The sequence below is a fragment of the Eschscholzia californica genome, unplaced genomic scaffold (genome assembly GCF_041429995.1).
Source record: "Eschscholzia californica isolate CP2 unplaced genomic scaffold, dmEscCali1.0.p SCAF_4, whole genome shotgun sequence".
In the NCBI taxonomy this organism is placed as follows: Eukaryota; Viridiplantae; Streptophyta; class Magnoliopsida; order Ranunculales; family Papaveraceae; genus Eschscholzia; species Eschscholzia californica.
This window is the reverse complement of record NW_028238461.1, coordinates 28,571,346-28,599,166: the sequence shown is the minus strand read 5'-3', so window position 1 is coordinate 28,599,166 and position 27,821 is coordinate 28,571,346. Positions and strand designations below refer to the sequence as shown.

Genomic DNA, 27,821 nt, shown 5'->3' with positions numbered 1-27,821 from the left:
TCATTCTAACAATCTTCTAGCTTGGGAATGGAGGAAGAGAGAGAAAGTTAGGGTTTTCTTGGTTCTTCATCACTTAGTAGAGTTTGAGAGAGAGAAAAAGAGAAGAAGGAGAAGGAGGATCCGGCCAAAGCATAGGCCGGCCAGCTCACTAGGCCGGCCTAGCTTTGGCCGGCCGAGCAGCAGCTCGGGCTGCACACGAGCTGCTGCTCGGGAGAGCTGCACGGGAGCACGGGACAGTAGCCTTCACGGGACACGCACAGAAGCTCCGGACGAGCAAGGACGCGACTTGCTGCTCGGAACAGCAGCCCGAGCTGCTCCAAGGACGCAGCTGTTGCACACTCGGGCCTTCAAGGCATAGCTCGGTTGGCTTGGGAACGTACTCGGGTTGCTCGGACATCGCATGGAAGGGGTCGACAGTGTGCACATGGCCGGATCTAGGGTTGGCCGGAACTAGGGTTTCTTTGACCGGATTTTTTGAGGGTTTCCGACAACTTTCTTGATTCGAAACCATAGGGCTTTTACTCCCCATGTCTTGATCTATCTTCCCATGTAGTTTGATTTGATTTTGGGTAAGAAATCTTTAGAGAGAGAAAGCTTGATGAAGCTTTAATGGAGTTTGTGTTCTAAATGGAGAAGATGATGGTGGGTGCTATGGGGAATCTGATTTTTACTCGGGGACACCCAAAGTTCACTATTAAAGGGAAATCCAGAAAATTGCTACGGGGAGATCGACTACACTTAGAGACTCATTTTTCTCGACGAACCTAGCCTCGAGCCACATCGAAAAAGGGGGATTTCTCATCATCTTCTTTTCATTTATTATTCAATCACCATGTTAGCTAAATCAAGTGTGTCGAATATATGAGATGAAATGTGATGAATTCGTGATTATGTTTAATATGATTTGATGTTTTGATTATGAGTTGATGTTCATTTGATTCGATTATCGTTTTGATCATAATTTCATGTGTCTTGTCATGCACTTCACATAGTTAGGCGACTAGACGACACTTTCGACGACTCGGGATTAACGTATTTAGGACGTTTGTTTGACTAAGTATGATCTCCGGATATACGTAGTGCTTATAGACATCACCTTAGGAGTCGAACATCGGTTGTATTTTGATACATTAAATCGGACAATACATAGTCGTAGATTTATCATTATAGATTTCCGGATTTCGATACATGAACTCTCGTATTCGGATACCCTTGAAGCATGATTTGAATGTGATGATTGGCTTATTATTTGTTTACATGTGAGTTTAATTGTCTTCGTCTAGTTTTATAAACTAGAAGCCTTGATCGTAATCGTCTATTGACACGAACTTTGATAATGCGTACTTAGTTGGATAATCGATGCTTAGTGATGTTTGATCGATTATACTTAGTTTGACGTATTATGCTTATTAGTGTCATACTTGTTCATTCTCAATTCATTAGATGGTGTGTGTAAGTTTGATAGTCGATGCTTAGTGACGTTTGATCGGTTATGCTCAGTTAGATACATGATGGTTAGGATTGTCAATGTGGGTGAAGTTAATTACACTTTCATGTGAATAGATACATAGTATTTGTCATTGTCGATCTTGTGGATCGAAGTATTCGTCTCAATTAACTTTTACCCGAATCAACTCTTACAGTCTCCCGACTCTTGTTTCTCCGACTCTTCTCTCGAATCTCTCTCGCCCATTTACTTTGTTGTTTAGTTTAGTTTTACTTGTTTTATTCCCTTCTTGTTGCTTACTCAATCATAAACCTCCCACTTTTATCTTTTTCTTTCCTTTTTAGTCTAAGTTAGTGAGTGACTCGTAGACCGGTGGGCTAGACTCTCCCGATAACCGGACTACCAACCTATCCTTGGATCGACTCCGGTTTTACCGGTTACTACTTGATACCTCCGCTTGGGTGTGCAACCTTTTCGGGTGCATCAAAGTTCCCCCCTAAGATGATGTTATAAGCGTGCAGCTTGTCGAGCGAAGTTCAGCATCATTGCTTTTCTCACTACTTCGTCTCCAATCGGCATAGGGAGTGATATGATCCCGTCGATTTCGACTTGATTATCGCCGAATCCTGTTAAGCAAGATTGATAAGGTTTACGGCTGATGAGGTCTAACCTTGAGTTTCCAGAAGCATGTGCTGCTTATGACTCTGGCAGAGCTGCCAGTGTCTACTAAAATGCGTCCGACATTCCAGTTGGATACCACGACCGTTATCACTAATGGATCGGTATGTGGGGTAATTACTCCTGCCAGATCGTCGCTTGTGAAGACTATGGGCGGTGCCTCTGTGGCTGGCTTAGTGAGTGGGGTTGGTCAGGCATTTGTTTCGTCAGTATACGCATACTGTTTATTTTTCACGTCCTCACCAAAGGTCGGACCCCCAACTATGATGCTAGTGTTACCCATTGTTCCTGGATTTCGTTTGGGTCCTTCCTGATTCGAGGGTCCTTTGTCTACGCGACATGGAGATTGCTCTTTCTTCTCGTCCTGATGCCCTTTCTTATAATGTTTGTTGGTTTCATCTTCCCGTGCGAGTTCTTCTATAAGAGTTGTCGATACTCCATCGAGCTTTGAATCAGCTCAGCCATCTGTCGCACCAGTATTTCAACGTGGGTTGGGTCACTTGTGCGCGTCTAAATGACCTCCCAGTTAGGTGTGTAGGTAGCGGAGTGTTGAGGGTTTAGTTATTCTGTTGCCTTAAGTCGGGTTGACCCATTGGACTTCAGGTCTGTTCTTGACTCTCTAACGTTAGTCAACGTCTGGACAATTTATGCATCATCAGTAACGTCTTCCCAACGAATATACGGAGGGAGGTCTGTTGAGGAGGTGAGGGCGGGCCTCTTCATCCTTGGATGGACATGCTCGCGCGCTAACATTCTTTTGGGGTGTCCGAAGATAAATTGGGTGGACCCATTAGCCATTAATTCGTGGGCTTGGTCAACGTGTGAGCCCATTAATCGTGGATTTCTAGGGGAAGTGTGAGGGTATGAAATTGCGGGTCAAGAAGTCAAGTGGACCGGGCCGTTGACCGAAAGTCGGGCCTCTACCTGTTAATATTTCGATGAGCACCGATGAAGTCTTTGTGCTTAACCTCTGACAAAAGAGATAAAAATACACGTGACCGTAAATCCCTGGGACACCGGGATGGTGCCAGCCTAAGGGGGCTCTGAAGGTCAAGTCAATAAGCTTGCAAGAGAAGTAATTGGTAAGCGAGTGATATCCCTGGAATATTATCGCCGGTCAGATAATGGTCGCAGCTTAGGCATGGTTCGTAGAATGGTCGGGGCTCGATCTCTATGGAGAGGCTGGCTTATTTGGAGAGAGATTATGCCAGCCTAAGAGGGCTCTGACGGTCAAGTCAGGGGTACTTACCGTAAATAAGTGAAAATCTTTAAGGTCCTGACCTGTATGTGGACAATCACGTGGGAGATATGGAGAGCTTCAAGGGTCTGACCTCCAAGAGAGATAAAGTGAGCCAACCCTTATAGATAATCACGTGGGTGATATAGGGAGATCCCGACCTCTTAAAGTAGTCAACCCTTGAAGTAGGCAAACCCTTGGTAAAGTGGTTTTTAAGAGAGAAAATAGGTGCTTGCTTCCATAAGGTCCTGTACTTGATAAGGTCTGGCACCTAGTGAAGTCCCGTACCATTGCAAATGGTATAGCGTCTCGTATCCTCTACGCACAATATTTGATATGATCATGTATATAGATGTAAGACCGTAATAGTACTTAGGTGAGAGGAGGGAAGCAAGGACTATTCGATGAAGCGGGACTCTATCAGAGAGCAAGACTCTATGAGAGAGAAAGTAAGTGGTAATTGTTGATTGGTGATAATCGGATGATAGTGTTAAGCTAGTACTCGATGTGTTTTTCCAGAATCAGATGCTCCGTATCTTCATCTGTTTGCTCATTTTATAGTGTCTTGGGTTCATTGTTACCCGATAGTGAGCCGTCTCTTTAATGCGGTAACGCATAGAATTGTCGTCGTAAATGTGCGTATAGTAACTCCCCTTAACGGGTATATCCGGGATATTTCCGTCTGAAATGAGAGTAATGTCCCCCAACAGATATATGGTGGGAGGTCTGGCTCATTAGCCATTAATTCATGGGCTTGGTCACCGTGAGCCCATCAATCGTGGATTTCTGGGGGCGCTCCTGGTGACGTATTTTGGTCCAATCAATTTGTCCCCCACTCTCTAAGTTGACGGAGTGCGGAAACTTATAGAGTAGTTTGAAGTCGTATGACGATACGTAGTTCGATTTTGCTGCATTTGTAGCCGAGTTCGTGTCTCGTAGGGACTTGTCCGCGTGTAGTGTCTAGTGCATCGAGTCAATTCAGATTGATCTGAAAAAGAGATATCGGAGTGATCCGGTAAAAAATTCAAGTGTCCTTGATCCTGTGAATTACCGGTTAACGATTTGTTAGTCGATGTTCGAGCTGACGAGCTCAATCGGTTTTGGGATCGTACTAGATATATAGCAGTATTCACGCACTCTTAGAGAGGTAAAAATAAAAAAAATTATTCCAGCAGAGTGCTTTTGTTTGAGAAAAATTACATCGGAAAAGAGTAATTGTGACAGAATAACAAATTATACTCTGTCTAATCCCCAAAACCAAGGCCCCTCAATCCACTGCCGACTTCAGACCCATCAGCCTACTTAACACAACGTATAAAATCATCACCAAAATCCGGGCTAATCGTTTGAAATCTACCCTCCCGGAGATTATTTCACCCTTTCAAGCTGCGTATGTTCCGGGGCGACAGGTAACTGACAATATTATCATGAGCCAAGAAATATCACATTCCTTCAAGAACAAACGTGGAGCTAAAGGCTTCTTTGGCCTGAAGCTGGATATGTCTAAAGCCTTCGATCGTGTCGAGTGGAATTATCTGGAGGACATCATGGTTAATCTGGGTTATAATAATCATTGGATTAAAATGATTCATGCATGCATTTCTACTTCCTCGATGGCGGTACTTATCAATGGCAGACCTGGGCCGTCTTTCAATGTGTCTAGAGGTTTAAGACAAGGAGACCCTCTATCCCCTTTCCTGTTCGCTTTAGCCATGGAAGGTCTGAGCCGTTTATTGGATTCCCCTGATAGTCCTCACAAATTCATCGGTTTCTCTTTACCCCGGTCCTCATTCTCCATTAATCATCTTCTGTTTGCTGATGACTGCATAATTTTTGGGCCGAACACCCTGGATAACATCACCAACCTCATCAACATCCTCACCATATTTGGTTCAGAATCGGGTCAAATTATCAACTATAACAAATCCACTATCTTCTTTTCCAAAAATACCCACCCCAAATTCAAACGTCTGATAACCAAATCTCTCAAAGTGCACCAAGCCTCGTCCCTCGACAAATATCTGGGTACCAAATTATTCATTGGGGCCAAGAAAAAACAAGCATTTGAGCCTCTGATAGATCAAATCCAGAATAAACTTTCGAAGTGGCAGACTAATCTCCTCTCCCAAGCTGGCCGCACTGTAGTCATCTCGACTATCACCGCGGCGGTTCCCCGATATCAGATGCAATGCTTTGCCATTCCCAAAGGCATTAGCAACCGCATAGAGACAATTCAACGGTCATTCTGGTGGGGAAAAACAAAATCCATTCATACCATCAACTGGGCAGCCATCTGCAGACCGCGTAAATTCGGAGGTCTAGGTCTGCGGAACCCTCTTCTCGACAACGAAGCTTTTCTTTGCAAACTGGGGTGGCGTCTCCTCAAATTTCCTAACGTGCCCTGGGCTCAACTGCTAAAAGCCAAATATTTCCCTAAAACGGCCAAACCCCCTCCTCCGCGACAAAATCATTCTTGGGTTTGGAAATCGATGGCAGAACCTATCGGCAAACTGGCTTATCTTATCTTTTGGGATGTCAACAAAGGCACAAAAATAAGTATATGGGAGGACTTCTGGATCCCAAATCACAAACCACCCATACCCAACCAAAACAATTGTCTATTCAACTCGGTGGACCAACTGATCTCGAACCATACTTGGAAGGCGGAGCTGTTGCCGAGATACTTTAACGACGAGATTTGCAGGGCTATCCTCAGTATAAATCTCCATCCGTCAGCAGAAGATGAAATGGTATGGACTCTGACAAATTCGGGCAATTTCACCATTAAATCGATGTATAAGTATTTGAGCTTGGGTACTCGGGATCCCGCAACAATTGAATGGTCGTTCATTTGGAACATAAGATCGATACCTAGAATTAAACTTTTTCTATGGAAGTGCTGCACTAACAGCCTTCCTGTCAAAGACAAAATAGGTAAATATATAGGCAACAATTATAGCTGTGTGTTCTGTGAGCAACGGGAATCAATAACCCATGTACTACTACACTGCAACTTTGCGAGGGCCGTTTGGTTTCATTACAACATCAGAACTGATGGTCTCGGTGCTAGAGTGGATTATGCAGTGGCCGTCGCTGGATGATTCAATTGTGGCGATCCTCGCCAAGATAATGTGGTATATCTGGAAAGTAAGATGCGAGAAGAGTTTCGGCAAGAAGGACATTTCGCCGATGCAAGCTATTCGGAAGATTCAATGTTATGACACAAGTTTACCAGAGGTGCAGAAACCCAATAGCAACGTAATCCCGCCAAAATGGATTCCACCCCCACAATCCTTCCTCAAAATTAATGTTGATGCTTCTTTCAGCAAGTACACTGATCTGGCAGGTATAGGTTGTATCATTCGTGACGCGGATGGAAACTTGGTTACCGCTCGGGCAGAACCCGTTAGGGGACAGACAGCGGAGGAATGCGAATGCATAGCTATCCTGAAAGCAGTTCTATGGGCGGAGGACCTTAATCTCACTCATATCATTATTGAAAGCGACAATAACAACTTGATTAACCATATTCTAGACGATAACAAGGTCATCAACTGGCAATCGCTTCACCATATGAAACAGATCCAAGCACGCCGCACCAAATTCGAGCATATACAATTTCACTACAGCCCGAGGAAAACAAATACTCTGGCGGACGCTTTGGCGAAGTGGGGAAGGAAACACAAGGTCAGTCGTGAATGGAAGTCGAGGGAGCAAATGATGTGGGATCTGAAGTTGTAATTGGTTTTCTGTGCTTTGATTTCGCTTTCAACAAAAAAAAAAAAAAAAAAAAAAACAAATTATACTCTAGATTGAAAAATTATTGGAAAATCAAAGTCCAAGAAAATGTCGGGACGCCACGTGGCAGCTTGCTTGATGCCAAGTGAAGGCAAACCTTAATTCACTGCCAATGGCAGTGTGCTTGCCGCCAGCTGGCGGCAAGCCTTCTAGTTGGCTGCGGTGTGTAGCGAGTTTTGGTACTTAATTTTGACTGCTTACGTCATGTTGAGGAGAAGTGGGGGCTACCATGTGGTAGTTTGCATGAGTCCGTGTCTTATATGATACGAGGTGTAACACGTGCCCATAGGACACAAACTGTATTTTCAAACAATATGCAAGATATGTATTCTTCTCTTTTGAATTGACATACCAAATTGACAACAAAAATAGACAAAAAAAAAGTGTTTTCTATTAAATGGTTACACTCAATGCAGCAATAAGTAACAACCCATCTCTTAATATTTTCTCCGGACTTTGGGACTTAAAGTTTAAAATGCGACTTCAGGAATAAGTTTAAAATTAATTTAAGTAAAAAAAAAGTCAAAATCGATTCATTAATTCCCTTCTCATTGCAGGGGACACTGAACCTTCTAGGTATCACCATGCATATTATCGAGCTTGGTTCCTCATCTATCTCCAGTCATCATCTCATTCTGCAAACAAACAAAAAGAAATTCAAACCATTGCTAGAACCCACATTTCATATTTGAAATTCAGTTGCAGACTTGAGTAGACTCGAACCTAATTTCAAAATAGTTATTAACTATCTGGCAGTTTGAATAAAAACTCCCAAAACGATTGCATCGAATAACTAAAAAATCAAGTACATATATCAAGCACATCAAACATGTGTTCTTTGGTGCTTCTTAACCACCTACTGTCCATGTAAGCAGTGAACTTGTCGAGATAGCCGACTCATCTTGAGTTGGGTTTTCTTTCTATTCTGATTTTTAAGCTATAATAGATTGACATCTAAGCTACCACCGGTAATTGCAAGGACATTTTACACATACAAACATTGCAATACTAATGAAAATTCAAAGTCGTGTTACCAAACAAAAGAACCACAGAAGATGTCGGTATTGGTAAACAAAATAGAGACATAATATATATTTCCAAGAAAGAGAGATCAAAGGGCAATCTTAAACTAATATGATTTCAAACTAACCGTTAGCGTAGATCAGCCCCCATTTTCTAAATATCTAGAAAACAATCAAAATTCGATTGGTTGCAAGCCTTTGCGGGGCAACTTGATTTTTAACATATTATCTTCTCCATTAACCTGTGCATTACACCATAGCAAGGTAACATTGACAAAAACTCCTGCAAACGAAGAGTGAATTAGAGTAAGAGATTAACAGAGATAGATGATAAGAAATTATATATAAAACTTTACTCTATATAATTGGTTATGAGTTGGTTTCTAATGGTGCTTTGAGCAAAAAATAGAGGCTTGAATCTATAAGTAATAACAACCATGAATTTGAAACTAATACTATCATAAGCACAACCAACAACATTACAAAGCCGTAAATGAGACCTAACTAATGAGAAAAAAACCACATTAGTTTAGTCCTGAAGTGACGAAGCCAAAGTTGAATGAATATTACCCTATTTTGCTAAAATAATGAAGCCAACGTAATGGTTGGCTTTAGAGTCAGGTTAACATGTGATTTAGATGATTTTGTAAGCTCTTGTTGGTTCTACATCAGAATGCTTGAGTTAGGAAACCATAACCAAATCACTTTTGGATCATAATCAAATCACTTTTACGAAATCTATTTAGGGTTCAATACAATTTGGTTCACCTTATTGCTTCTAAACCAATGCCTGGGTTATGTTTGGTACGATAGTTGGTATCATACTATCTGTAGCTATAGTAGCGTTGTTGGGAAGAACAATGAACTTGCTGGTTCAGATTGATCAATGCAAGCGAGTAACATAATTGAAACTTATAGTATTGAAACCTAATAATATGCATCGTGATGATAATAGTTGAAGATCAATAGCTAAAGCTAATTGCAGTAATTAGTATTGAAAATAAAATAGCATAAATAATAGTCGAAGATCAATAACAAATTCATCCAAGGGTTATAGTATTCGAAACGAAGCTAAACAATTCATAATTGGTGTACATCTCAATTACTATAACGACCATCAAACAACACAGTTTGTACTGATCAAACTTTCATATTTAACCTAAATAACATAAACAATTTTAACTCTATTTGAACCTATCCTGTAAACCCAAATAAAAATTCATGTTTAACCTATACGGTAAACCCAAATAATAATAAGAGCACCTATAGTGAGAGCACTAATGTTTTAGCCAAATAAGATAAAACTTTCAGAATAAGCATTCATGTTTAGCAAACCATATAGAGAGGGAATCGACAACATCAAACAATGAAAAGAAGAAAAAAAAAAGTGAAAATGTAGACCGCATAGATCCTTCTACACCTAAAATAGTCGTAAATATAAAAATAATTCAAATAATACCAATAGTCCTTTAGCAAATAAACTTAACCATCAAAATAAGCTTATTCAACTAATACCAATAGGTCTTTAGCAAATAAACTTAACCATCAAAATAAGCTTAATAAGTTCGGATTGAGAGTTTTGGGATGAACTGTAATAGAAACCCACTAAAGAGTAAAAGAAAACAACTGAAACTATCACAAACATTTATATAAACAAACATAGGTCATATTAACATGTGCTTTAGATGGCAGAGTTCAGATTAACATGCGAGTAGCGACAGAATTGATGTGACACGAAAATATCACATTTGGAGAGCCTAACTTAGAATAATTAGTCCTTTTCGAGTGTTATCAATAATATTTTATGTGTTTTTCTTGTTAGGTATCATTTTTGGAGTTAAACATGTAATTTGGAATAAAGAGAACGAATTATAACTATCATTTCATGTGCCAAAAACGAGAGAAAAAGATTTCAAGCAAATCAAATGACAAGTGGAGTTAATGACGAGTACGACGGTTAAAACGGAATTCAATTTGGAGTTCAGACGGGGAAGATATGGAAGAAAGAAGCCAAGGTCTTTTCTTGAAGGCACTCCCCTTGGTTCTAAATGGAGAGATAATATGGAGGCACCTCTTAGTTTCTAAATGACAACCAAAGCCCAAACCTATGACAAAGAAGAAATAAGAAAGAAGAGAAGAGAAATGAAGATGATCTTGAAGGCACCCTCTTTAGTTAAGCCCAAGGGCATTATGGTAAAGTTACTTTTGGCTAGAGAAACAAAAGAGGCCAGCCATTCTATCATCTTCTCCATCAACTTACTAGGGTTTGGGGGGAGTGTTCTTGGTAGGAGTTAGAGAGAGAGGCAAGAACAGGAAGGGAAGAAGAGAATGAAGGAAGAAAGGAGAAGAAGAAAGGAGACAAGAGGGGAGCTTGGCCGAGCTGCTGTTCGGGCAGAGCTACTACTGGCCGGATAGCAGCTTTCCGGCGAGTATCTTGGCTGGAAACAAGCTAGCTTGGTCCGGCCAAACCACCCCCCTTCAAACCCTTTCTTCTAGCCTTCTTTTCCTTTTTTTCTTCAACTTTTCTTCATCTTTCTACCACTATATCTTCTTGAATCTTCTTGTTTTCTTTTAGATCTAGGTTTCTAGAGTGAGAAGGGGTTAATTTCAATAGTTTTGGGTTGGTTTTACTTGGTTTGATTCAATTGTTAGAGAGAGAAAGCTTCATTTAAGTTTCCATGGAGTTTGAATTATTTTGGGGAAGAAGATGAAGTGGATATGGGGAAACAAGATTTCTACTAGGAGAGTGAACATTTCACTGCTAAGGGGACCCACAATTCTGCTATTGGGAGATCTGCTGCAACAATATGGATTATCTTTCGATGAATCATAGCTTGCGATCAAATCGAAAGGGGGATTCTCTAACTCTAGCTATTTAATTTTCTTCTTTCACTTGCTTTAATGTATAATAACTCCATGGTTAGCTAATTATTTTGAGTCGAGGTTAAGGGATGATGTATTTCGGTTAAACGACTATATATATATGTGTTCGAATATTTGATACTAAATTGATGCTCCTTTTATTTGATTATTTGTTTTAATCGTATTTTCATGTGTTTTGTCATGCACCTCACATAGTTAATAGATGAAGCGAAGTGATCGATATCGATCGTTGTTTAGATCCACTTTCATGGGATATGTCATGCATCTCCCATAGTTAGGCAACTAGAGGACACTCTCGATGACTCGGCATTAACCGACAAAGACGTTTGTTTGACTAAGTATGATCAATTTATATACGTAGTGCTTATAGACATCTATCTTAGGAGTCGAGCTAGATTTAGTATTGATTCGTTTGATCGCACCATACATAGACGTAGGATCGTCATTATAGATTCCCGGGCACTCGACACCTCTCTCGCCCAACTCTCTTACTCGACCCTATTCTCAACTCCTCTTTCGCCCACTAACTTTGATCATCTAGTTAGTTTTACTTGTTTTCATTCTCTTATTGCTTGTTTAATTAAACACCCGTTTACCTTTGTTCCTTTCCTTTTTAGTCTAAGTTAGTATTTGACATCTAAACCGAGGGATAAGACCCTTCGATATCCAAACTACCTTCCTATCATTGGATCGATCCCGGCTTTGCCGGATTACTACTTGATACCTCCGTTTGGGTTTGCAACCTTTTCGGGTGCATCAAGAATCATCCTAAAAACTAATAAGTTTGTTATTGTTTTGCTCGAAACTTATCTTGTATATAGAAACTTCTTTATAATTCATAAATCAAACTGGATCCCGTAAGAACACAAACACAAGAGTTGCTATGTCGAAAGTGTATATAGAAAAAGAAATTGAACGTAAAATGATGAAGCCTAACTTGGCTTTCATTCAAACCTAAACAGAAAAAAGTAAACATGAAGATGATACTTACGATGAAGTTGCCTCTCATTTGACACCAAGTTCTTTTAAACACTTCAAAACTACCATCGGTGAACATTGAATTTTCAGATTGGGCATCAACTCAAAATCTAATCCTTTATCATCACACCCCTCATTTATTCAAAACCCTAAAGTAACAAAGAGAGAGGGAGTCAAACATCTGTGCTTAACCAACTATCTTGAGTCCACCAATTTGCAAAACTATATGAAGTAGCAAGCCCAAATAACATCTATTGAGAGAGACGGGCAACAAGGGAGAGAGAGAGACACACGCAGAGAGGTAGAGAGTGTTACCTGCGATAAGAGAGCATGAGTAGATATGAGCGGGAAGAAGGGAAAAACATTGGGAGATGAAGGGGATGTGTATCATTCTCTCTCTGATTGACATTGCAAACTGAGAGCAAAAATAGGCATAAATTAGTCGTATACTTCTTAATGGAAAGAAGGAAATAGAAAAGAAACATGATTTTACCATATAGTATCTGAACGAAGAAACATTGACGTCACAATTTAAATTGAGCCAAATGTTAAACTTAAAGCAACCTGCAAATAAAAGAAACAAAAAATTGGATTAGAAGAGCTAAACATGTAGTTTCTGAAGGATATAGTCCTTCGGTCTGAAGGAGATGTCCTTCGATCAAGATGGAAATATGTATAATTTGTCAGTTTGGATAACAATGACTTTATCCGGAAGATCATCTAGTCCGGTCCAATTAGGGATCGTAATGCTTAGCTAGAAGCCGCTTACGATCATCGGTTACTTCGATAATCCGCGGCTAACATAGACCAGATCGTACAAGGGATTACACCAAAGAGTGGTAGCTTAATTGGAGAGAGTTGACTCATGGGAACTTGCCTATAGATGGATATGATCCAGACTGATAGTGCAAAAAAGATAGAAAGAATCGGGCTCGAAAGAGAAGCCCGAAAAGTGGTAAAACCCACTTATAGGGTGTACTAACCAAGCCCGGCAAGGGAATGGGTGGTGATGAGACATGAAAATGTCCCATCTGAATTCTTAATTGGACCTAGTTAGTCTGCTGTTACTCTCATGAATTAGTTGTTTCTCTTACACAGGTGTCTTCTAAGGAGTTTGGTGCGAAAAACGACTAAAAACGAGAGGAAAAGGACACATTAGGCCTCTCTCTTTGTTTCGATGAAAGGCTCAACCATTTGGTGGTCTTGGTGCTCTGGTACTTTGGACAATTTGATACGCAGATGAAAAGTAGAGTTGAAGACGAGCCCAACGACGAAAACGGAAGTCAAATCGGAGTGCGAATGAGCAAATTAGAGCAAGTCAAAGTTTGGTTAAGATCAAGTGAACTTTAGATCTTTCAATGACATGTGGCACGAATCCGGACGTTAATTCGAAATTTTGGTACACAGGTGGGCACCGCAGGATATGCTTTGGTATTGTGGACGAGTCATTATCCAGTGTATTTCACAGGCCAGCTTCAGTACTCCCGCGTGCCACATAGCTTCCTAGTCCGTGTTATATAAATCCGACGGTAGGGGATGATGAAGCCAAACTGTTTTGTTTTGCCGCGAATGCGTGGAATCACCTCTTGACAACCACCATAGCAATACACGATTGACCCTATCAAGCACCAGATTCTCTTCTTTCTCTTATTTATCTTTATCCATTAAGGCATTTTTTTCAATATACAACAGGGAAGGAAAGATTGATAGAGGGATTGACTGAGATATTTTAATAATGATATGGCTGGAGATTAGTTGTGAAGATTTGGAAGAGATTAAGAGAAAACAGAAAATATTTTCTAGCAAGAGAAATAGAAAGAGATAAGGAAAGAAAATCGATTTGAAAAATTTTAAACCCTTTTGAATTTTTGAAATAATGACAAAAATTCCAATCCCCTATCTCCAAACTTACACCGAACATTGTCCTCAATGTTTAGAAGACTATGCAAAAATAACTGGATGAGGGAAAGATATTACCATTCGAAGAAGTCCTATGCATGGGTTGCCTCTCAGAAAGCGCTATGTTTAACGTCTTCAGCCAGACGAAACAGATGACTCGAAAAAAATAAAAAGAATTATACCTACTGGATTACTGAAGTGTAACTAACTGTAAACCAATAATCGATACATCTGTGGGTCCACACAAAACACAAAGTTTTCAGTGAACGATAGTCTCACACTTAAATAATTTGGTGATAGTGTAGGTGAGACTATCAAGAAAGAAGGGCAATCCCCAAACTTAGACGACAATAAGGTCGTTAAGTTTGGTACTGCACCAGAGAGATCACAGACCGGATAGAAGGGGTCATTATATCGATGATAGACAACGGGAGAGAGTGTTTCACAATATACACCTGTATCTGAAGGACAAAATGCAAAAGTATCTAGAGGACTATCAATGACACCCGAACTTAAACTCGGTTTCTCTAAAACAGGTGCTTCCTTCAATGGAGAAACCCTACTATCAGACTCACAATCCCTAAAACTCGGGTCGGATAGACATTATGTAATCTCTTTTATCACGATGTAATCGGGGTCCTCTAAAAATTCTAGATCTTTGCCTAAGTCAAACGGGTCATTACACTCATTTAACAAATCGGCCAACCATGATTCATCATCCTCATGTGGGAGTTTAGGTTTCTCATCATCTTCAACTCTAGCAAACTCTTCATTTTGGTCTGAAGGGATTTCAACTTTGGTACTATGAGAGGATATCTCGATATTGAGCTCCACCGTTTCAAAGATTTTAGGCTCAATAACGATATTTTCGGGAGAATTATACTCTCCTAAAATTGTATCCTCGTCATCATACACAGGTTACTGTGTATTGTACTCTATATTGTCCTGGTAATCCTCTTCTAGGTATTTTATTTAGAGTTCTTCCATTTTCTTCAATACGTTTACTTACCAGATCAAGCTCTAAATTACTCTTTTGAATATCACTAACAATTTGGATTAATGAAGGTGATGTTAAAGATGGAGAGTCAAAAGTTTCAACGTTATCCCATTGATGTTGAGACCCGTTTGAAGCATAATAATTTTCATTAATCCTCCTTATAATGCTAATAGTTTCGGCCAACGAAGATGATGCTAAAGATGGAGAGTGAACAGTTTCACCGTTATCCCGTCGAGATTGAGACACGCGTGGCGTATAAGACTCTCCATTACTCCTAGCTAGCATACTGATAGTTTGGTGCAATAAAGATGAAGAATCAATAGTTTCACCGTTATCCATTGAGGTTGAGACACTTGTGGAGCATAAAACTCTTCATTAAAAGGCATGTAAGAGTCATTAGTTTCAATGTTATCCCATTGAGGTTGGGACACATTTGGAGCATAAGACTCTCCACTATAATGCATGTAAGATCTGTCAGGATATCTATAATATGGTTCATAACCTTCTTGAGGTTGATAATAATCCCTACGACCATCATTATGCCCATTGTATCTAGGATGACTAACATTATTCTGACCATTTGCTAAGTACCACCATGGTAGATTTGAAGAACATTCCCCTCTTTTCATTATGTTGGGACCAAAATCCATCCTTTTTTTCGAAGCGAAGGAATCACTACGAAGACCCTAGAGGAAAACAAGCACAATCAAGCTGACTCCACCAAGCAACCTAAACAAAATCTAGCAAAGGTTCATTTAGACTTAAATTTAGTGAATGGGTTAGTCAGATTCACCTAAAAATCTAGACAGCTCCTACTTCGTAACAAAGCTTGAACTATGATTGTTATGAGGGTTACTCCGTCAAAGTACTATGGTCAAACAATTCTCCAGAAGACCGCCAACTATGAAAATTGCAACCGTCCTACCTGAGGCAACGTTTCCTCTTCTCGAGGCGGTCTTTTTAAAAGAATTGAATGACACTTTCCTTTTAGGAATGCCCAAATAAAAATCGAGTTCCTGAATTGTTTCAAAGATCCTCTGAGCTCGATACCCTAAGGCCGATGTCTAAACCAGATTTTAATTTAAGTGGGGGTTGGGATTCGCAGCGTTGTTTCCTAGAATGGCAAGAGATCGTGATGAAATCTGACTCCTATCTTGTAATGGGCTTTGTGCCCTTACTAAAAGACGATTAAACTAAACAGTTCGTCAAATCAATTTGACACACAAAACACACACAAGGACCCACTGACAAGGGATTCGTGGGTGATCAGAGAAAAGTTACCTTCTAGAAGGGCGACGAGCTTTGCAGACGACCCGGGCCACTCTTCCTACAAGTGTTCGAACCCGAGGTTTCTTTGGTTTCAGTTACAATAAAGCCCTTTAAATTAGGGTCAAAACTTAAAACAAAAGAAGTACTAGAAAGTATAAGTCTCCCTCTCACCAAAAAATAAAAACTGTAAATTTCTTCTTTTTGAGGTCCTCCTTCTTGTTGCGCCTCCTCCTCAGGTCCTTAGTGTTCTACACACCAAAAACAGAGAAGCAAGTCAAAGTATTCAAGAATTCAAAACTTACCAAAAATAAAAACTTTCCAAGATTAGAACAAATTTAAAACATAGTCCCCGGCAGCGACGCCAAAAACTTTTTGGGCCTAAGAGGTTACCCTAAAAGGTCTATACCCGCAAGTATACGGGCGTCAAGTAGTAATAACGCGGTAAGACCGGGGTCAATCCGCAAAGACTAAGTCAACCTATTCTAAAACATAGAATTAGTACGGTTTTGTTTTTCGAAAATTGGTTTTAGTGATAGAAATAATAAAATATTAAAACGATTAACGGAAATGAACTCAAATGGGGAGAGGACCTAGGATTTTAGAATCCACCACATAAAATCACCTTTATTACAAATAGTTAACTAACTAATTCGTTTTTTTTTCTATAACTCAAAATTCTGGATAATAAACTATCCGAATTTCGGAAGATGTTTTCGATAAAATCGGTTCTTAGATCATAAAATTGTAATTGTCTTCTTTTGAAAAACATATTTCTAAACTAATATCTATCAATTAATAAGTATGAACCTTCAAAGGATTTAACATAAACACGATGCATCAAATCTAAAAGCATAGATAGTGAAAAGATAACCGATCTAACAAATTAAACTTTATCGCATAATCAAAAGAATTAGTCATTTAAGAATATGCCTAAAAGATCAAGAGTTGGTTTCATCATCAACCCTAGATAGAAGATTAGCTATTCATGAAACAAGATTAAGCGAGTAAGACGAATAAGAGAGAAAAATGGAGGAAGAATAAGACTTTCTCAATGGTTTTCCTCTGGCAGCCAAATGTTCCCCTAGGGAAAATATTTTTCCAGCAGTGTGGGGAAATTATTTTCAAGTAATATTCAGAGCCAAACGTGGTCTTCCTCGCCAAAATTTCTTTCTCTCTTTACTGTTTCTCTCACTGTTTTATTTCAATCAAAACAACTAACACCATCAACTTGAAACAAAAAGATTATATTAGATGTTAAAATAGAAAATCCTTTCTCTCTTCACAAATCTCTCTCAATTATCTACTTTGTTCCTCTATAAATCTCTCTTTCCCTTTCTCTATTCTGTTTTCTCTCTCTCACAAAAAGAAACACAGAAGATGAAGAATAAAAGATGAATAAGAAATGCTCTCTGTTTCTTAGCCGAGAATGGTGTTGATGGTGACTCTCGATTTCTTAGCCGAGATACTTTCTTTCTCTCTCTGTTTGATCTTTATATTTTAGTTGAGCTTCAGAGAGGATTTGAGCCCCCCAAAGATGAGATATTTTGAACTCTTATTGTCCTCTGGTTATATAGAGAGAAGATAGAAAACTGAACCAGTTTTTTTCTCTCTCTGAGATATTTCATAACTTCAGCCGAATCTGTTGCTCAATAATCTCTTCATATAATTGATTCACTCCAGAGAAGATATTGAATTCAAATAATTTCAAATATTACAAAAATTCCAGAAAGAGAGTCTTGTTGTTTTTCCAATTTTTAATTTTTGGATTGAAAAAGTGAGTCTTGTTGTGTTTTGCCTGTTAATGGTCATAGAGTCTAGTTGGTTGTGCTATGCTTTTGCGAAAAGTTTATCCACGAATTTTGAGTCTTGAAGTTGTCTGTGCACTAGCCTTGTGAGTGTTAGATAGGTGAAGAGTTGACTTTTCTGAGAGAACTTAATTGATCATTAGTGGAAACTTAACCTATGTGAGATTCTGAGCATTTCTTTTGTTTTGAGTGATCTCTTCTGAGCTAATTATGAGTAGAATGAAGAGCTACTCCACCTCGCAATATTGAAAGAAAAACTCATTTGATCTCTTGAGTTCAAATTTCGCAACCACTAGAGATGTCATCAGGAAGCGAACCTTTCTCTTATAGTCTGGCAGTCTCAACTAGAGGAAGATAGGTACCTCATCCGTCATTTAGAACCCTGAGAATAAGGCATGAAGGTATAGAGATTTTTACCCAAGGAAAGAGTAGTACCAAAGTGATTTTTGTATCAAGAATCCTATGAAAAAAAAAAACAAGAATTAAAAAAAAAAGAAAAATGTTTGTTTAGTTGTTTTTGTTTATCCATTGAAGTAGTTCTTGAAGATTTGAAGACGTCGAGTTCTCAAGAGTTCTAGTCACATCATCATTAGTGTCTATCGACCTCTAGGAAGCATTTTAGATAGTTGATCAGGTGAGGAGAGTTGGTAAGTTTTCCCGTCCAGTATTAGTGGTTGTTTCCTTTCTATGAGATCAGTCGTTTACGAAAAATTTAGTCCGTCTTTTGTAATGGGTTGAGTTTTCCTTCATACTCATGCTAGCACATAGAGTGAACCATTTCCGAGTGACTTGAATTCGAGTGTATGACCGTGAGGCAACTGTCGAGGCGAAATGTATCGAGACAGTAATCGAGGTCTTGTCTTTTCAGAAACGAAATGAAACTCATATTGGTTGGCTACGTGCACTTCGAGTCTAGTTTACTAGTGAACGGATCATTTTTGTTAGCTTTCGAAAATCTACCGGATAAACATTTTTCAGTCCATGTTAGATATGTACCCTTATGGATGTTTGAGATTTTTGAATTTTGTGGGTATATTCACTGCAAACCCTCCCGGGCCTCCCGAGACAAAACTCGTCATCTTGGGTAACCTATAGGTTTAACGGCCGTCTCCGGACTCTTGTTCCTCCGACTCTTCTCTCGAATCTCTCTCGCCCGTTTACATTAGATTATTTATTATAATTTTACTTGCTTTAGTTCTTATTGCTTATTCATATCAAAACCCCATGTTATCTTTGTTTCTTTCCGTTTTTGTCTAAGTTAGCCTTTGATATCTAAACCGGTAGATAAGATCATTCGTTATCCGAATCACCTTCCTATCCTTGGATCGACCCCGGCTTTACCGGGTTACTACTTGATACCTCCGCTTGGGTTTGTTACCTTTTTGGGTGCATCAACAGGCTTTGGGATTTTGGACGAGTCATTATCCAGTGTATTTCACAGACCAGCTTCAGTACTCCCGCATCCCACATAGCTTCCTAGTCCGTGTTATATAAATCCGACGGTAGGGGATGATGAAGCCAAACTTTTTTGTATTTTCCGCAATGCGTGGAATCACCTCTTGACAACCACCTTAGCAATCTCTTTCTCTTATTTATCTTTGTCCATTAAGGTATTTTTTCAATATACAACAGGGAAGGAAAGATTGATAGAGGGATTGAGTGAGATATTTTAAGAATGATATGGCTGGACATTAGTTGTGAAGATTTGACAGAGATTAAGAGAAAACAGAAAAGATTTTCTAACCAGAGAAATAGAAAGAGATAAGAAAAGAAATTCGATTTGAAATATATTCAACCAAGAAGGATTCGGCTGAGAAAGATTACATATGGAGAAAGAAAGATTTTTAAAGAACAAAGAAAAAAAGAAACAAGATATCAGAAATTGACAGAGAAAGGTGTTTTTTGGGATCAGATTTTTCAGAGAATGGAATGAGGGGGATTTGATTGGATTTTTTTCTTCTTCTTCTTCTTCAATAAAGAGGAGTAATTTCAAGAGGGGAGGGAATTATTTGAATTCAATATCTTCTCTGGAGTGAATCAATTATATGAAGAGATTATTGAGAAACAGATTCGGATGAAGTAATGAAATATCTCAGAAAAAAGACTGGTTCAGTTTTCTATCTTCTCTCTGATGTGACACGAAAATGTCACATTTGGAGAGCCTAACTTAGACTAATTAGTCATTTTCGAGTGTTATCAATAATATTTTATGTGTTTTTCTTGTTTAGGTACCATATGTGGAGCTAAACATAGAATTCGGAATAAACGAGGCGAATTATCACTATCATTTCATGTGCCCAAAATGAGAGAAAAAGACTTCAAGCAAATCATATGAGAAGAGGAGTCAAAGACGAGCCCAACGGTGAAAACGGAAGTCAATTCCGAGTTCGGACGGGGAAGTTGTGAAAGAAAGAAGTCGAGGTTCGGTCTTAAAACAAGGATTCTATGAAGGCTCCTTTGGTTATAATTCTAGAAGGCACCCTCTTGATTTCCAAGTGAAGTCTAAAACCCAAGCCCAAAGAAGATGAAAGAAGGAAGAGATTTTGGAGGCACCCAATGGACTCAAGTTTGAGTCAAAGTCAAGGTTGACTAAGTCTAGGGTTTGACTCAAGTTTGAAAAAGGGGAGGCCACTATTCATCTTCTTCATCATTCACATACCAAGTAAGAGAGAGAGAGGAAGAGGCAAGAGGCTAGGGTTTGGTGTTCTTCAAGTGCAAGAGTTTGGTTAAAGAGAGCAAGAGAGAAGAAGAGGGAGCCGGCCAAGCTTGGCCGGCCATCACCTAGGCCGGCCTAAGCTTGGCCGGAACAAGAGTAGCACGGGAGCTGCTACACGGGACAGAGCTGCTGCTCGGGAAGCTTCCCGAGCTCGGGAGGAAGCTTCCAGCAGCAGCAGCACGCGCGGACAACAAGGAAGCAGCTGCAAATCGCGAGCTCGGGCTGCAACTCGGACTTCACTCACGGACGCGGCTGCAGCTCGGACAAGCTCGGAACAGCAGCTACCGGCTCGGGTATAGCACGGGACGGCCTAGGGACAGTAGCTATTGGCCCGGATCTAAGTGTGTTGGCCGGATTTCATGGTTTTTTGGCCGAATTTCATGTCTTTCTTTGGCCGGATTTTCATGGTGTTCCGGCAACTTTCTTGACTCAAAACCATAGGGCTTTTACTCCCCATGTCTTGATCTATCTTCCCATGTAGTTTGATTTGATTTTGGGTGAAAAATCTCTAGAGAGAGAAAGCTTGGTGAAGCTTTAATGGTGGATGTTCTTGAGATGGAGAAGATGATGATGGGTGCTATGGGGAAATCTGATTTTTACTCGGGGACACCCAAAGTTCACTATTAAAGGGAAATCCAGAAAATTGCTACGGGGAGATCGACTACACTTAGAGACTCATTTTTTCTCGACGAACCTAGCCTCGAACCACATCGAAAAAGGGGGATTTCTCATCATCTTCTTTCCATTTCTTATTTAATCACCATGTTTAGCTAACTTTAGTGTGTCGATTATATGAGATGAAATGTGATGAATTCGTGATTATGTTTCATATGATTTGATGTTTTGAGTATAAATTGATGTTCATTTATTTCGATTATCGTTTTGATCGTATTTTCATGTGTCTTGTCAAGCACTTCGCATAGTTAATAGACGAAACGAAGTATTCGATATCGATCATAGTCTAAGTCATAATTTCATGTGTCTTGTCATGCACTTCACATAGTTAGGCGACTAGACAACACCTTCGATGACTCGGGATTAACCGATTTAGACGTTTGTTTGACTAAGTATGATCTCCGGATATACGTAGTACTTAGAGACATCTACTTTAGGAGTCGAACATCGATTGTACTTCGACACATTAAATCGGACTACACATAGTCGTAGGTTTATCATTATGGATTCCCGGACTTCGACACCTCTCTCACTTATTTGTTGCCCGAATCGAGTCTTACCGTCTCCCGACTCTTGTTCCTCCGACTCTTCTCTCGAATCTCTCTCGCCCGTTTACTTTATCGTTTAATTAGTTTATTTCTTCTCTTATTACTTATTCAATCTAAAAACCCCATTTATCTTTGTTTCCTTTCCTATTTAGTCTAAGTTAGCATTTGATACATAGACCGGGGGATAAGACCCTTCGTTATCCAAACTACCAACTTATCCTTGGATCGACTCCGGTTTTACCGGTTACTACTTGATACCTCCGCTTGGGTGTGCAACCTTTTCGGGTGCATCAAGTTTTTGGCGCCGCTGCCGGGGATAGGTTTAGTAGTTAGGATAGCGTTTATTGTTTTGTCCATTAGTCTTGTGTTAGTTGCTTTCTTAGACGTTTTTTTCTTTATTTATTTTTGTAGTTTTTATCTTCTTTTTAGGTACCGTTTTCGAGAAAAGAGCCAAAAGCGACATAAAGGCGAGGGAAAAGGAAGGAATCGAGAAGTTAAGAAGAAAGGCGAACGAAACGAGAGGAGCACTCGATAGTATCACATTCTATCTCTTCTTTTTTTTTTTTTACTTGTGTGTGATTGTTTAGTTCTTTAAGTGTTAGCTCCCATTTTGTAATTGTGTGTTAGTATCCTTGAACATTGTGAGATCATGGCAAGTTGGTCATTTGATGAGAATGACCTTATGCGAACCCTTTCCAACACTAGTCGACCATCTACAAGTCATCAGGACTACTCAAATTTATATAGGAATGTTACGACTAGTGATAGGAATAGGCGAGTTGAGTCTGACCGACCTAGGATGACCATGGGTGAATATCGACGGATGTATGGAGTCGGTCAGACTCGTCATGAACATGGTTTTAGGGATTATGAGCATGAGGGTAATCAACCCCGGCCCGTAAGAGTCTTCGAGACTATCGACAAGAATTTGGGATGACCACACCTTCATGTATGAATTTGTCACTTCATGAGGACCGTAGTTCTATTAGTATTGATCGACCACGTCGAAGTCTTCGTGACTATCGACAAGCATATATGAACGGTTCATTTAATGATGACAATTCCCGACTCGATGATTCCACTCAAAGAGTCGAGTCTAGGTATCTACATGAAGGTAGTGAAGAAAGGACTATGGAGACCATTAGCCCGGTTTGTGCTATTTGTGCGAGCTTAGACCATTTGACCGACTATTGTCCCATGATCCGTGTTCCGCGAGAGTGTTCGTCTAGTTATACTCATGTGCCTTATTACGAGGAGATGTCTGAAGAGACTCTCCAATTAGTTTTAGAGTACCAAACTAGATTTAATCGAGATATAATGGAGATCACGGAACGGCTTTTCAAAATTGTTGATAGACTTAAGTCAGAGCCTATCATCGACGAGGAAGGGGTTCGCGCACCCCAAACTCAAGAGGAGACTATGAATGATGGTGAGGGTAATACACCTAACTCTAGTCTTAAGTTAAATATCGAAGAAGCTCTTGATAGACCCTTAGAGCATGAACTGACCGATGAACCTTATTGCTCAATCCCTCGACCATTGTCATCTCACCATGATCCGACTACATTAGATTTGAATGTTCAGGATGATAGCTCTATGAGCAAGTTTGGGGATCACACGATGTTGAACTTTCCAACTTTTACCACTTGTGATTATCTGGATGGATTATGTAGAATGGAAGGTGTTATGCCTAACTTTGAGGCTCCCGATGCCTTTAAGGATGTCGATAACATAGTAGTTGAAGAGATAGCGGATAGCTTGTTGGATTACTTACCTAAGGAACTTATGGACCTTGACTTGGTCCCCGAGCCTATTGCCTTACCCTTAGAGTCTAGTTCGACCTTCCACGTGATCTCAGACTCGGTTGTTGACCCCTTATGGGACACTTCGGATGTCTTTCCTAGCATGTTTAGGGACTTAGTGGATGTTTTATCCACTAAGCTTGAGTTTGATTATTTGCCTCGGACTGACCTCCTCCCACTTCACTTATATGTCGACCCTTTTGACGACTTTTTAGTCGTCGCCCCTAGCATTTATGCGTACTTAGTGGACCGTGCATCCACTAAGTTTGGGGATGGTCTCTTTTCGCTTTTAGTCTCACATGCATTTATATGGTTCGATATTTTTGTGAGACGATTACCATGTGTATATAGCTTTCTTTGGGTTGGCCCCCAAATCTTCCGTATTTTGCTATATGATCGTTAGCCGATTAAGGTGGCCTTTGATGTTTGTGGGTAGCATCTCTGGAAACCCTCCGCGAGACATAACTCGTGCTCTGGTGTGAAAACAAGAGAATCAAAGGCTAATTGCATAGCTCAATGCAATCGTGTATACCCGCGTTAGTGGTAGACTTTATATGGTCATGTCTTTATGTGTTTTATTCTCATTATGTTTTGGATATTTTAGGAGCATCTCTTATATGTTTTACTTCTAAGGCGTGGTTTGTTCCAAGTTTGGGGATGGCGCGAGCTTAACATCAACTTGGAACCTCGTTATACATGAGTCTTGGTAGTATCGTCTTTTATCTCCTTCGGTTATGGTAATATCTCTCCACTCTTCTCTTTAAATTGATGTGCCTCTTTATCATTTGGTGAGTGTATGCTTAGAACATTGAGGACAATGTTAGTTTTAAGTTTGGGGATGCGGGATATGACCATAACCTATGCATGACCATGGGTTTCAAAGACAAAAGGGTTCAAATTAGCCAAAATTTGAAAATTTTGAACACTTTGAGTAGATTTGCATGTGATTGTAGTGATGGTTTTAAGAATGTTGATGCATATGTGTTGAGTTGATGAGTTTTGTGATTGCTAGTGACCTTTGCATGAAAGTCGAGTCCTTGAGTGTTTGTGTTATGCTATGGGAGTAACATCTTAGTGAAGAAGAAACATCTCTAAGAGACCTCGAGTAGTCATTAGTGGAGACTTAACCCATGTGAGAGCTCAAAGCCTAAATTGCCCTTCGAGTGTACTCTTCCACGCTAACTCCGAGTAGAATGAAGAGCTACTCAACCTCGTAACTATTAAAAGAGCTCATTTGATCTCGTGTGCTCAACTTCCTTAGCCACTAAGAGTGACATTAGGATAGCGAATTAACCTTGCCCTTGTAGTCCATGAAACCCAATAAGAGTGTCAACTAGAGGAAAGCAGATACTCCATCATCATCCATCATCTTATATCCCGAGAATGAAGACATGAGAAGAAACAAAGAAGAATGTCAAAAGCAAGTATGAAAAGGAAGTTGATTGCAAGAATAGAGTATTGTGTGAGTTGTAATTATTTTGTTTTGTGTGATTTTGTGTTATGAGAAAAAGAAAAAAAAAAAAAAAAGGGAATGAAGAAAAAGAATAAAGAAAAAAAAAGAAGTGAAAAAAAAAAATTGAAAAAAAAAAAAGAAGGAAAAGAGAAAGAAAGAATGAAGGAAATAAAGTTGTTCATGTATATGTTTGAGCATGTGTTAGCTCTTATGTGTTGTGATGTGAGTGTATATATGTGTTGGTGTTTGTTTTCATGAATAAGTATTCGAAGCAAGAAACAAATGTGAAGATGCTTGAGAGGTTCATCATGAAGAGGTCGATATTCTCGGGAATCCACCATCTCATCCATCTTTTGTATCCGTCAACCTTTGGAAGGCATCCTTAGAGGGTAGAATAGGTGAGAAGGGCGAGTGAGCTTCCCCACTCCATTTAGTGGCTAATTCCTTCTAGGAGATCATTCGTTCCAAAATGTTGTCCTCACCCCTTTTTGTGTGTTGAGTCCATGTTTAGTGATCACACTCACACATACGAGCGAACCATTCTTGAGTGATTTCATATTTGGAGTGTATGTCCGTGAGGCCAAAGTCGAGGCGAAATGTACTAAACTAGGGATCAAGGCTTTGTGACTTCGGAACATAGATGTTGCTTATTATGGTTTAGCACTTGCACTTTAGGGTAAGTTCATTAGTGAAGAGGTCTTTAGCTTTCACATGAACATGTTTACTTGATTCATTATGTTTTGACATGCTTAAACCCTTTACTATTTGAACCATGCTTATCTATGATTTGGATTTTGGACCCTTGTGTATTTGAAACCATGATGTTTGTGGGTATCATCTATGGAAACCCTCACGAGACCACACTCGTCCACTAGGGTAACCTAGGGGTTTAACGGCTTGTTGCATATGCTAAATGCAACCGGGATTCCTCCGAAAGTGAGTTAGGCTTTTATTTTATTTTGTTTTGTTTGCTCGAGGACTAGCAAAGTTTAAGTTTGGGGATGTTGATGTGACACGAAAATGTCACATTTGGAGAGCCTAACTTAGACTAATTAGTCATTTTCGAGTGTTATCAATAATATTTTATGTGTTTTTCTTGTTTAGGTACCATATGTGGAGCTAAACATGGAATTCGGAATAAAGGAGGCGAATTATCACTATCATTTCATGTGCCCAAAATGAGAGAAAAAGACTTCAAGCAAATCATATGAGAAGAGGAGTCAAAGACGAGCCCAACGGTGAAAACGGAAGTCAATTCCGAGTTCGGACGGGGAAGTTGTGAAAGAAAGAAGTCGAGGTTCGGTCTTAAAACAAGGATTCTATGAAGGCACCCTCCTTTGGTTATAATTCTAGAAGGCACCCTCTTGATTTCCAAGTGAAGTCTAAAACCCAAGCCCAAAGAAGATGAAAGAAGGAAGAGATTTTGGAGGCACCCAATGGACTCAAGTTTGAGTCAAAGTCAAGGTTGACTAAGTCTAGGGTTTGACTCAAGTTAGAAAAAGGGGAGGCCACTATTCATCTTCTTCATCATTCACATACCAAGTAAGAGAGAGAGAGGAAGAGGCAAGAGGCTAGGGTTTGGTGTTCTTCAAGTGCAAGAGTTTGGTTAAAGAGAGAAGAAGAGGGAGCCGGCCAAGCTTGGCCGGCCATCACCTAGGCCGGCCTAAGCTTGGCCGGAACAAGAGTAGCACGGGAGCTGCTACACGGGACAGAGCTGCTGCTCGGGAAGCTTCCCGAGCTCGGGAGGAAGCTTCCAGCAGCAGCAGCACGCGCGGACAGCAAGGAAGCAGCTGCAAATCGCGAGCTCGGGCTGCAACTCGGACTTCACTCACGGACGCGGCTGCAGCTCGGACAAGCTCGGAACAGCAGCTACCGGCTCGGGTATAGCACGGGACGGCCTAGTGTCACGACCCTACTTCTTCGGAAGGTGTCGTGCGGCACTTGTGCGCACTCTAGGTACAAGTCAGCCTAACAAAAGTAATATTACAAGAGATGGGTACAAGTATATTGGGTAGCTACAATTGAAAGCAACAAGATTTTATTGATGGTAAGTTGAAAGCTACAAATTACAACAAGCATATGACTATGTAAGCTTCCTAAAGGCTAGGGAAGCTTCCGGCTCTTTGGTTGCCCACTATTTGGAAGGTAGGGGTCTTCCACTCAAAGCTTACCATCCACTCCCCTACATAGTGTCAAATAACCGTTTAGCCTAATTTTACAAGGAAACATCAATATTTTCACCAGGCATACTCCTTTGTTTGGCCTAAATGACATCTATGTCCCCGTGCCAAGGGTATTCTCTAAGGAAGCTACTATATACAAGAGGCACCTTCCTAAATGCATGAGACATATGCCAAGATAGCCTAAGGCATATGCTAGACATATTACAATGCATCAAAATAGCAAAAAGACACGGGCCATCGGCAATACCAACATGGCTTGACAAGATGGCCGTGACAGACTCCCCCACTTGTTATGTCGCCGTCCTCGACGACTTCGCTGCCAAGTACTCCACGATCTTGTCGGCATGGTCTAACAAGGAGCTGGCGCGTTCCCAACTGGCTTCGGCATCTGGCAGGTTCCTCCACTTCACTAAGTACTCGAGCTCTGGTGG

General features: G+C 40.1%; 2 protein-coding genes across 2 annotated transcripts; both read left to right on the top strand.

Moving 5' to 3' along the window:
- The first annotated feature begins 119 nt into the window (after positions 1 to 119).
- On the top strand, positions 120 to 26,733 carry LOC147544010 (uncharacterized). Its single transcript, XM_086632292.1, has 2 exons — positions 120 to 991; positions 21,653 to 26,733. The coding sequence occupies exon 2, from the start codon at positions 22,886 to 22,888 to the stop codon at positions 24,155 to 24,157; it is 1,272 nt and encodes a 423-aa protein (XP_086488418.1). The 5' UTR covers positions 120 to 991; positions 21,653 to 22,885; the 3' UTR covers positions 24,158 to 26,733.
- LOC147544011 (uncharacterized) lies at positions 6,357 to 7,103 on the top strand. Its single transcript, XM_086635565.1, has one exon. The coding sequence runs from the start codon at positions 6,357 to 6,359 to the stop codon at positions 7,101 to 7,103; it is 747 nt and encodes a 248-aa protein (XP_086491691.1).
- Positions 26,734 to 27,821: the final 1,088 nt, after the last annotated feature.

Coding starts and splice junctions, on each gene's coding strand:
- LOC147544011 (XM_086635565.1), top strand. CDS start 6,357: ATGTACTACTACACTGCAACTTTGCGAGGGCCGTTTGGTTTCATTACA.
- LOC147544010 (XM_086632292.1), top strand. CDS start 22,886: ATGACCACACCTTCATGTATGAATTTGTCACTTCATGAGGACCGTAGT.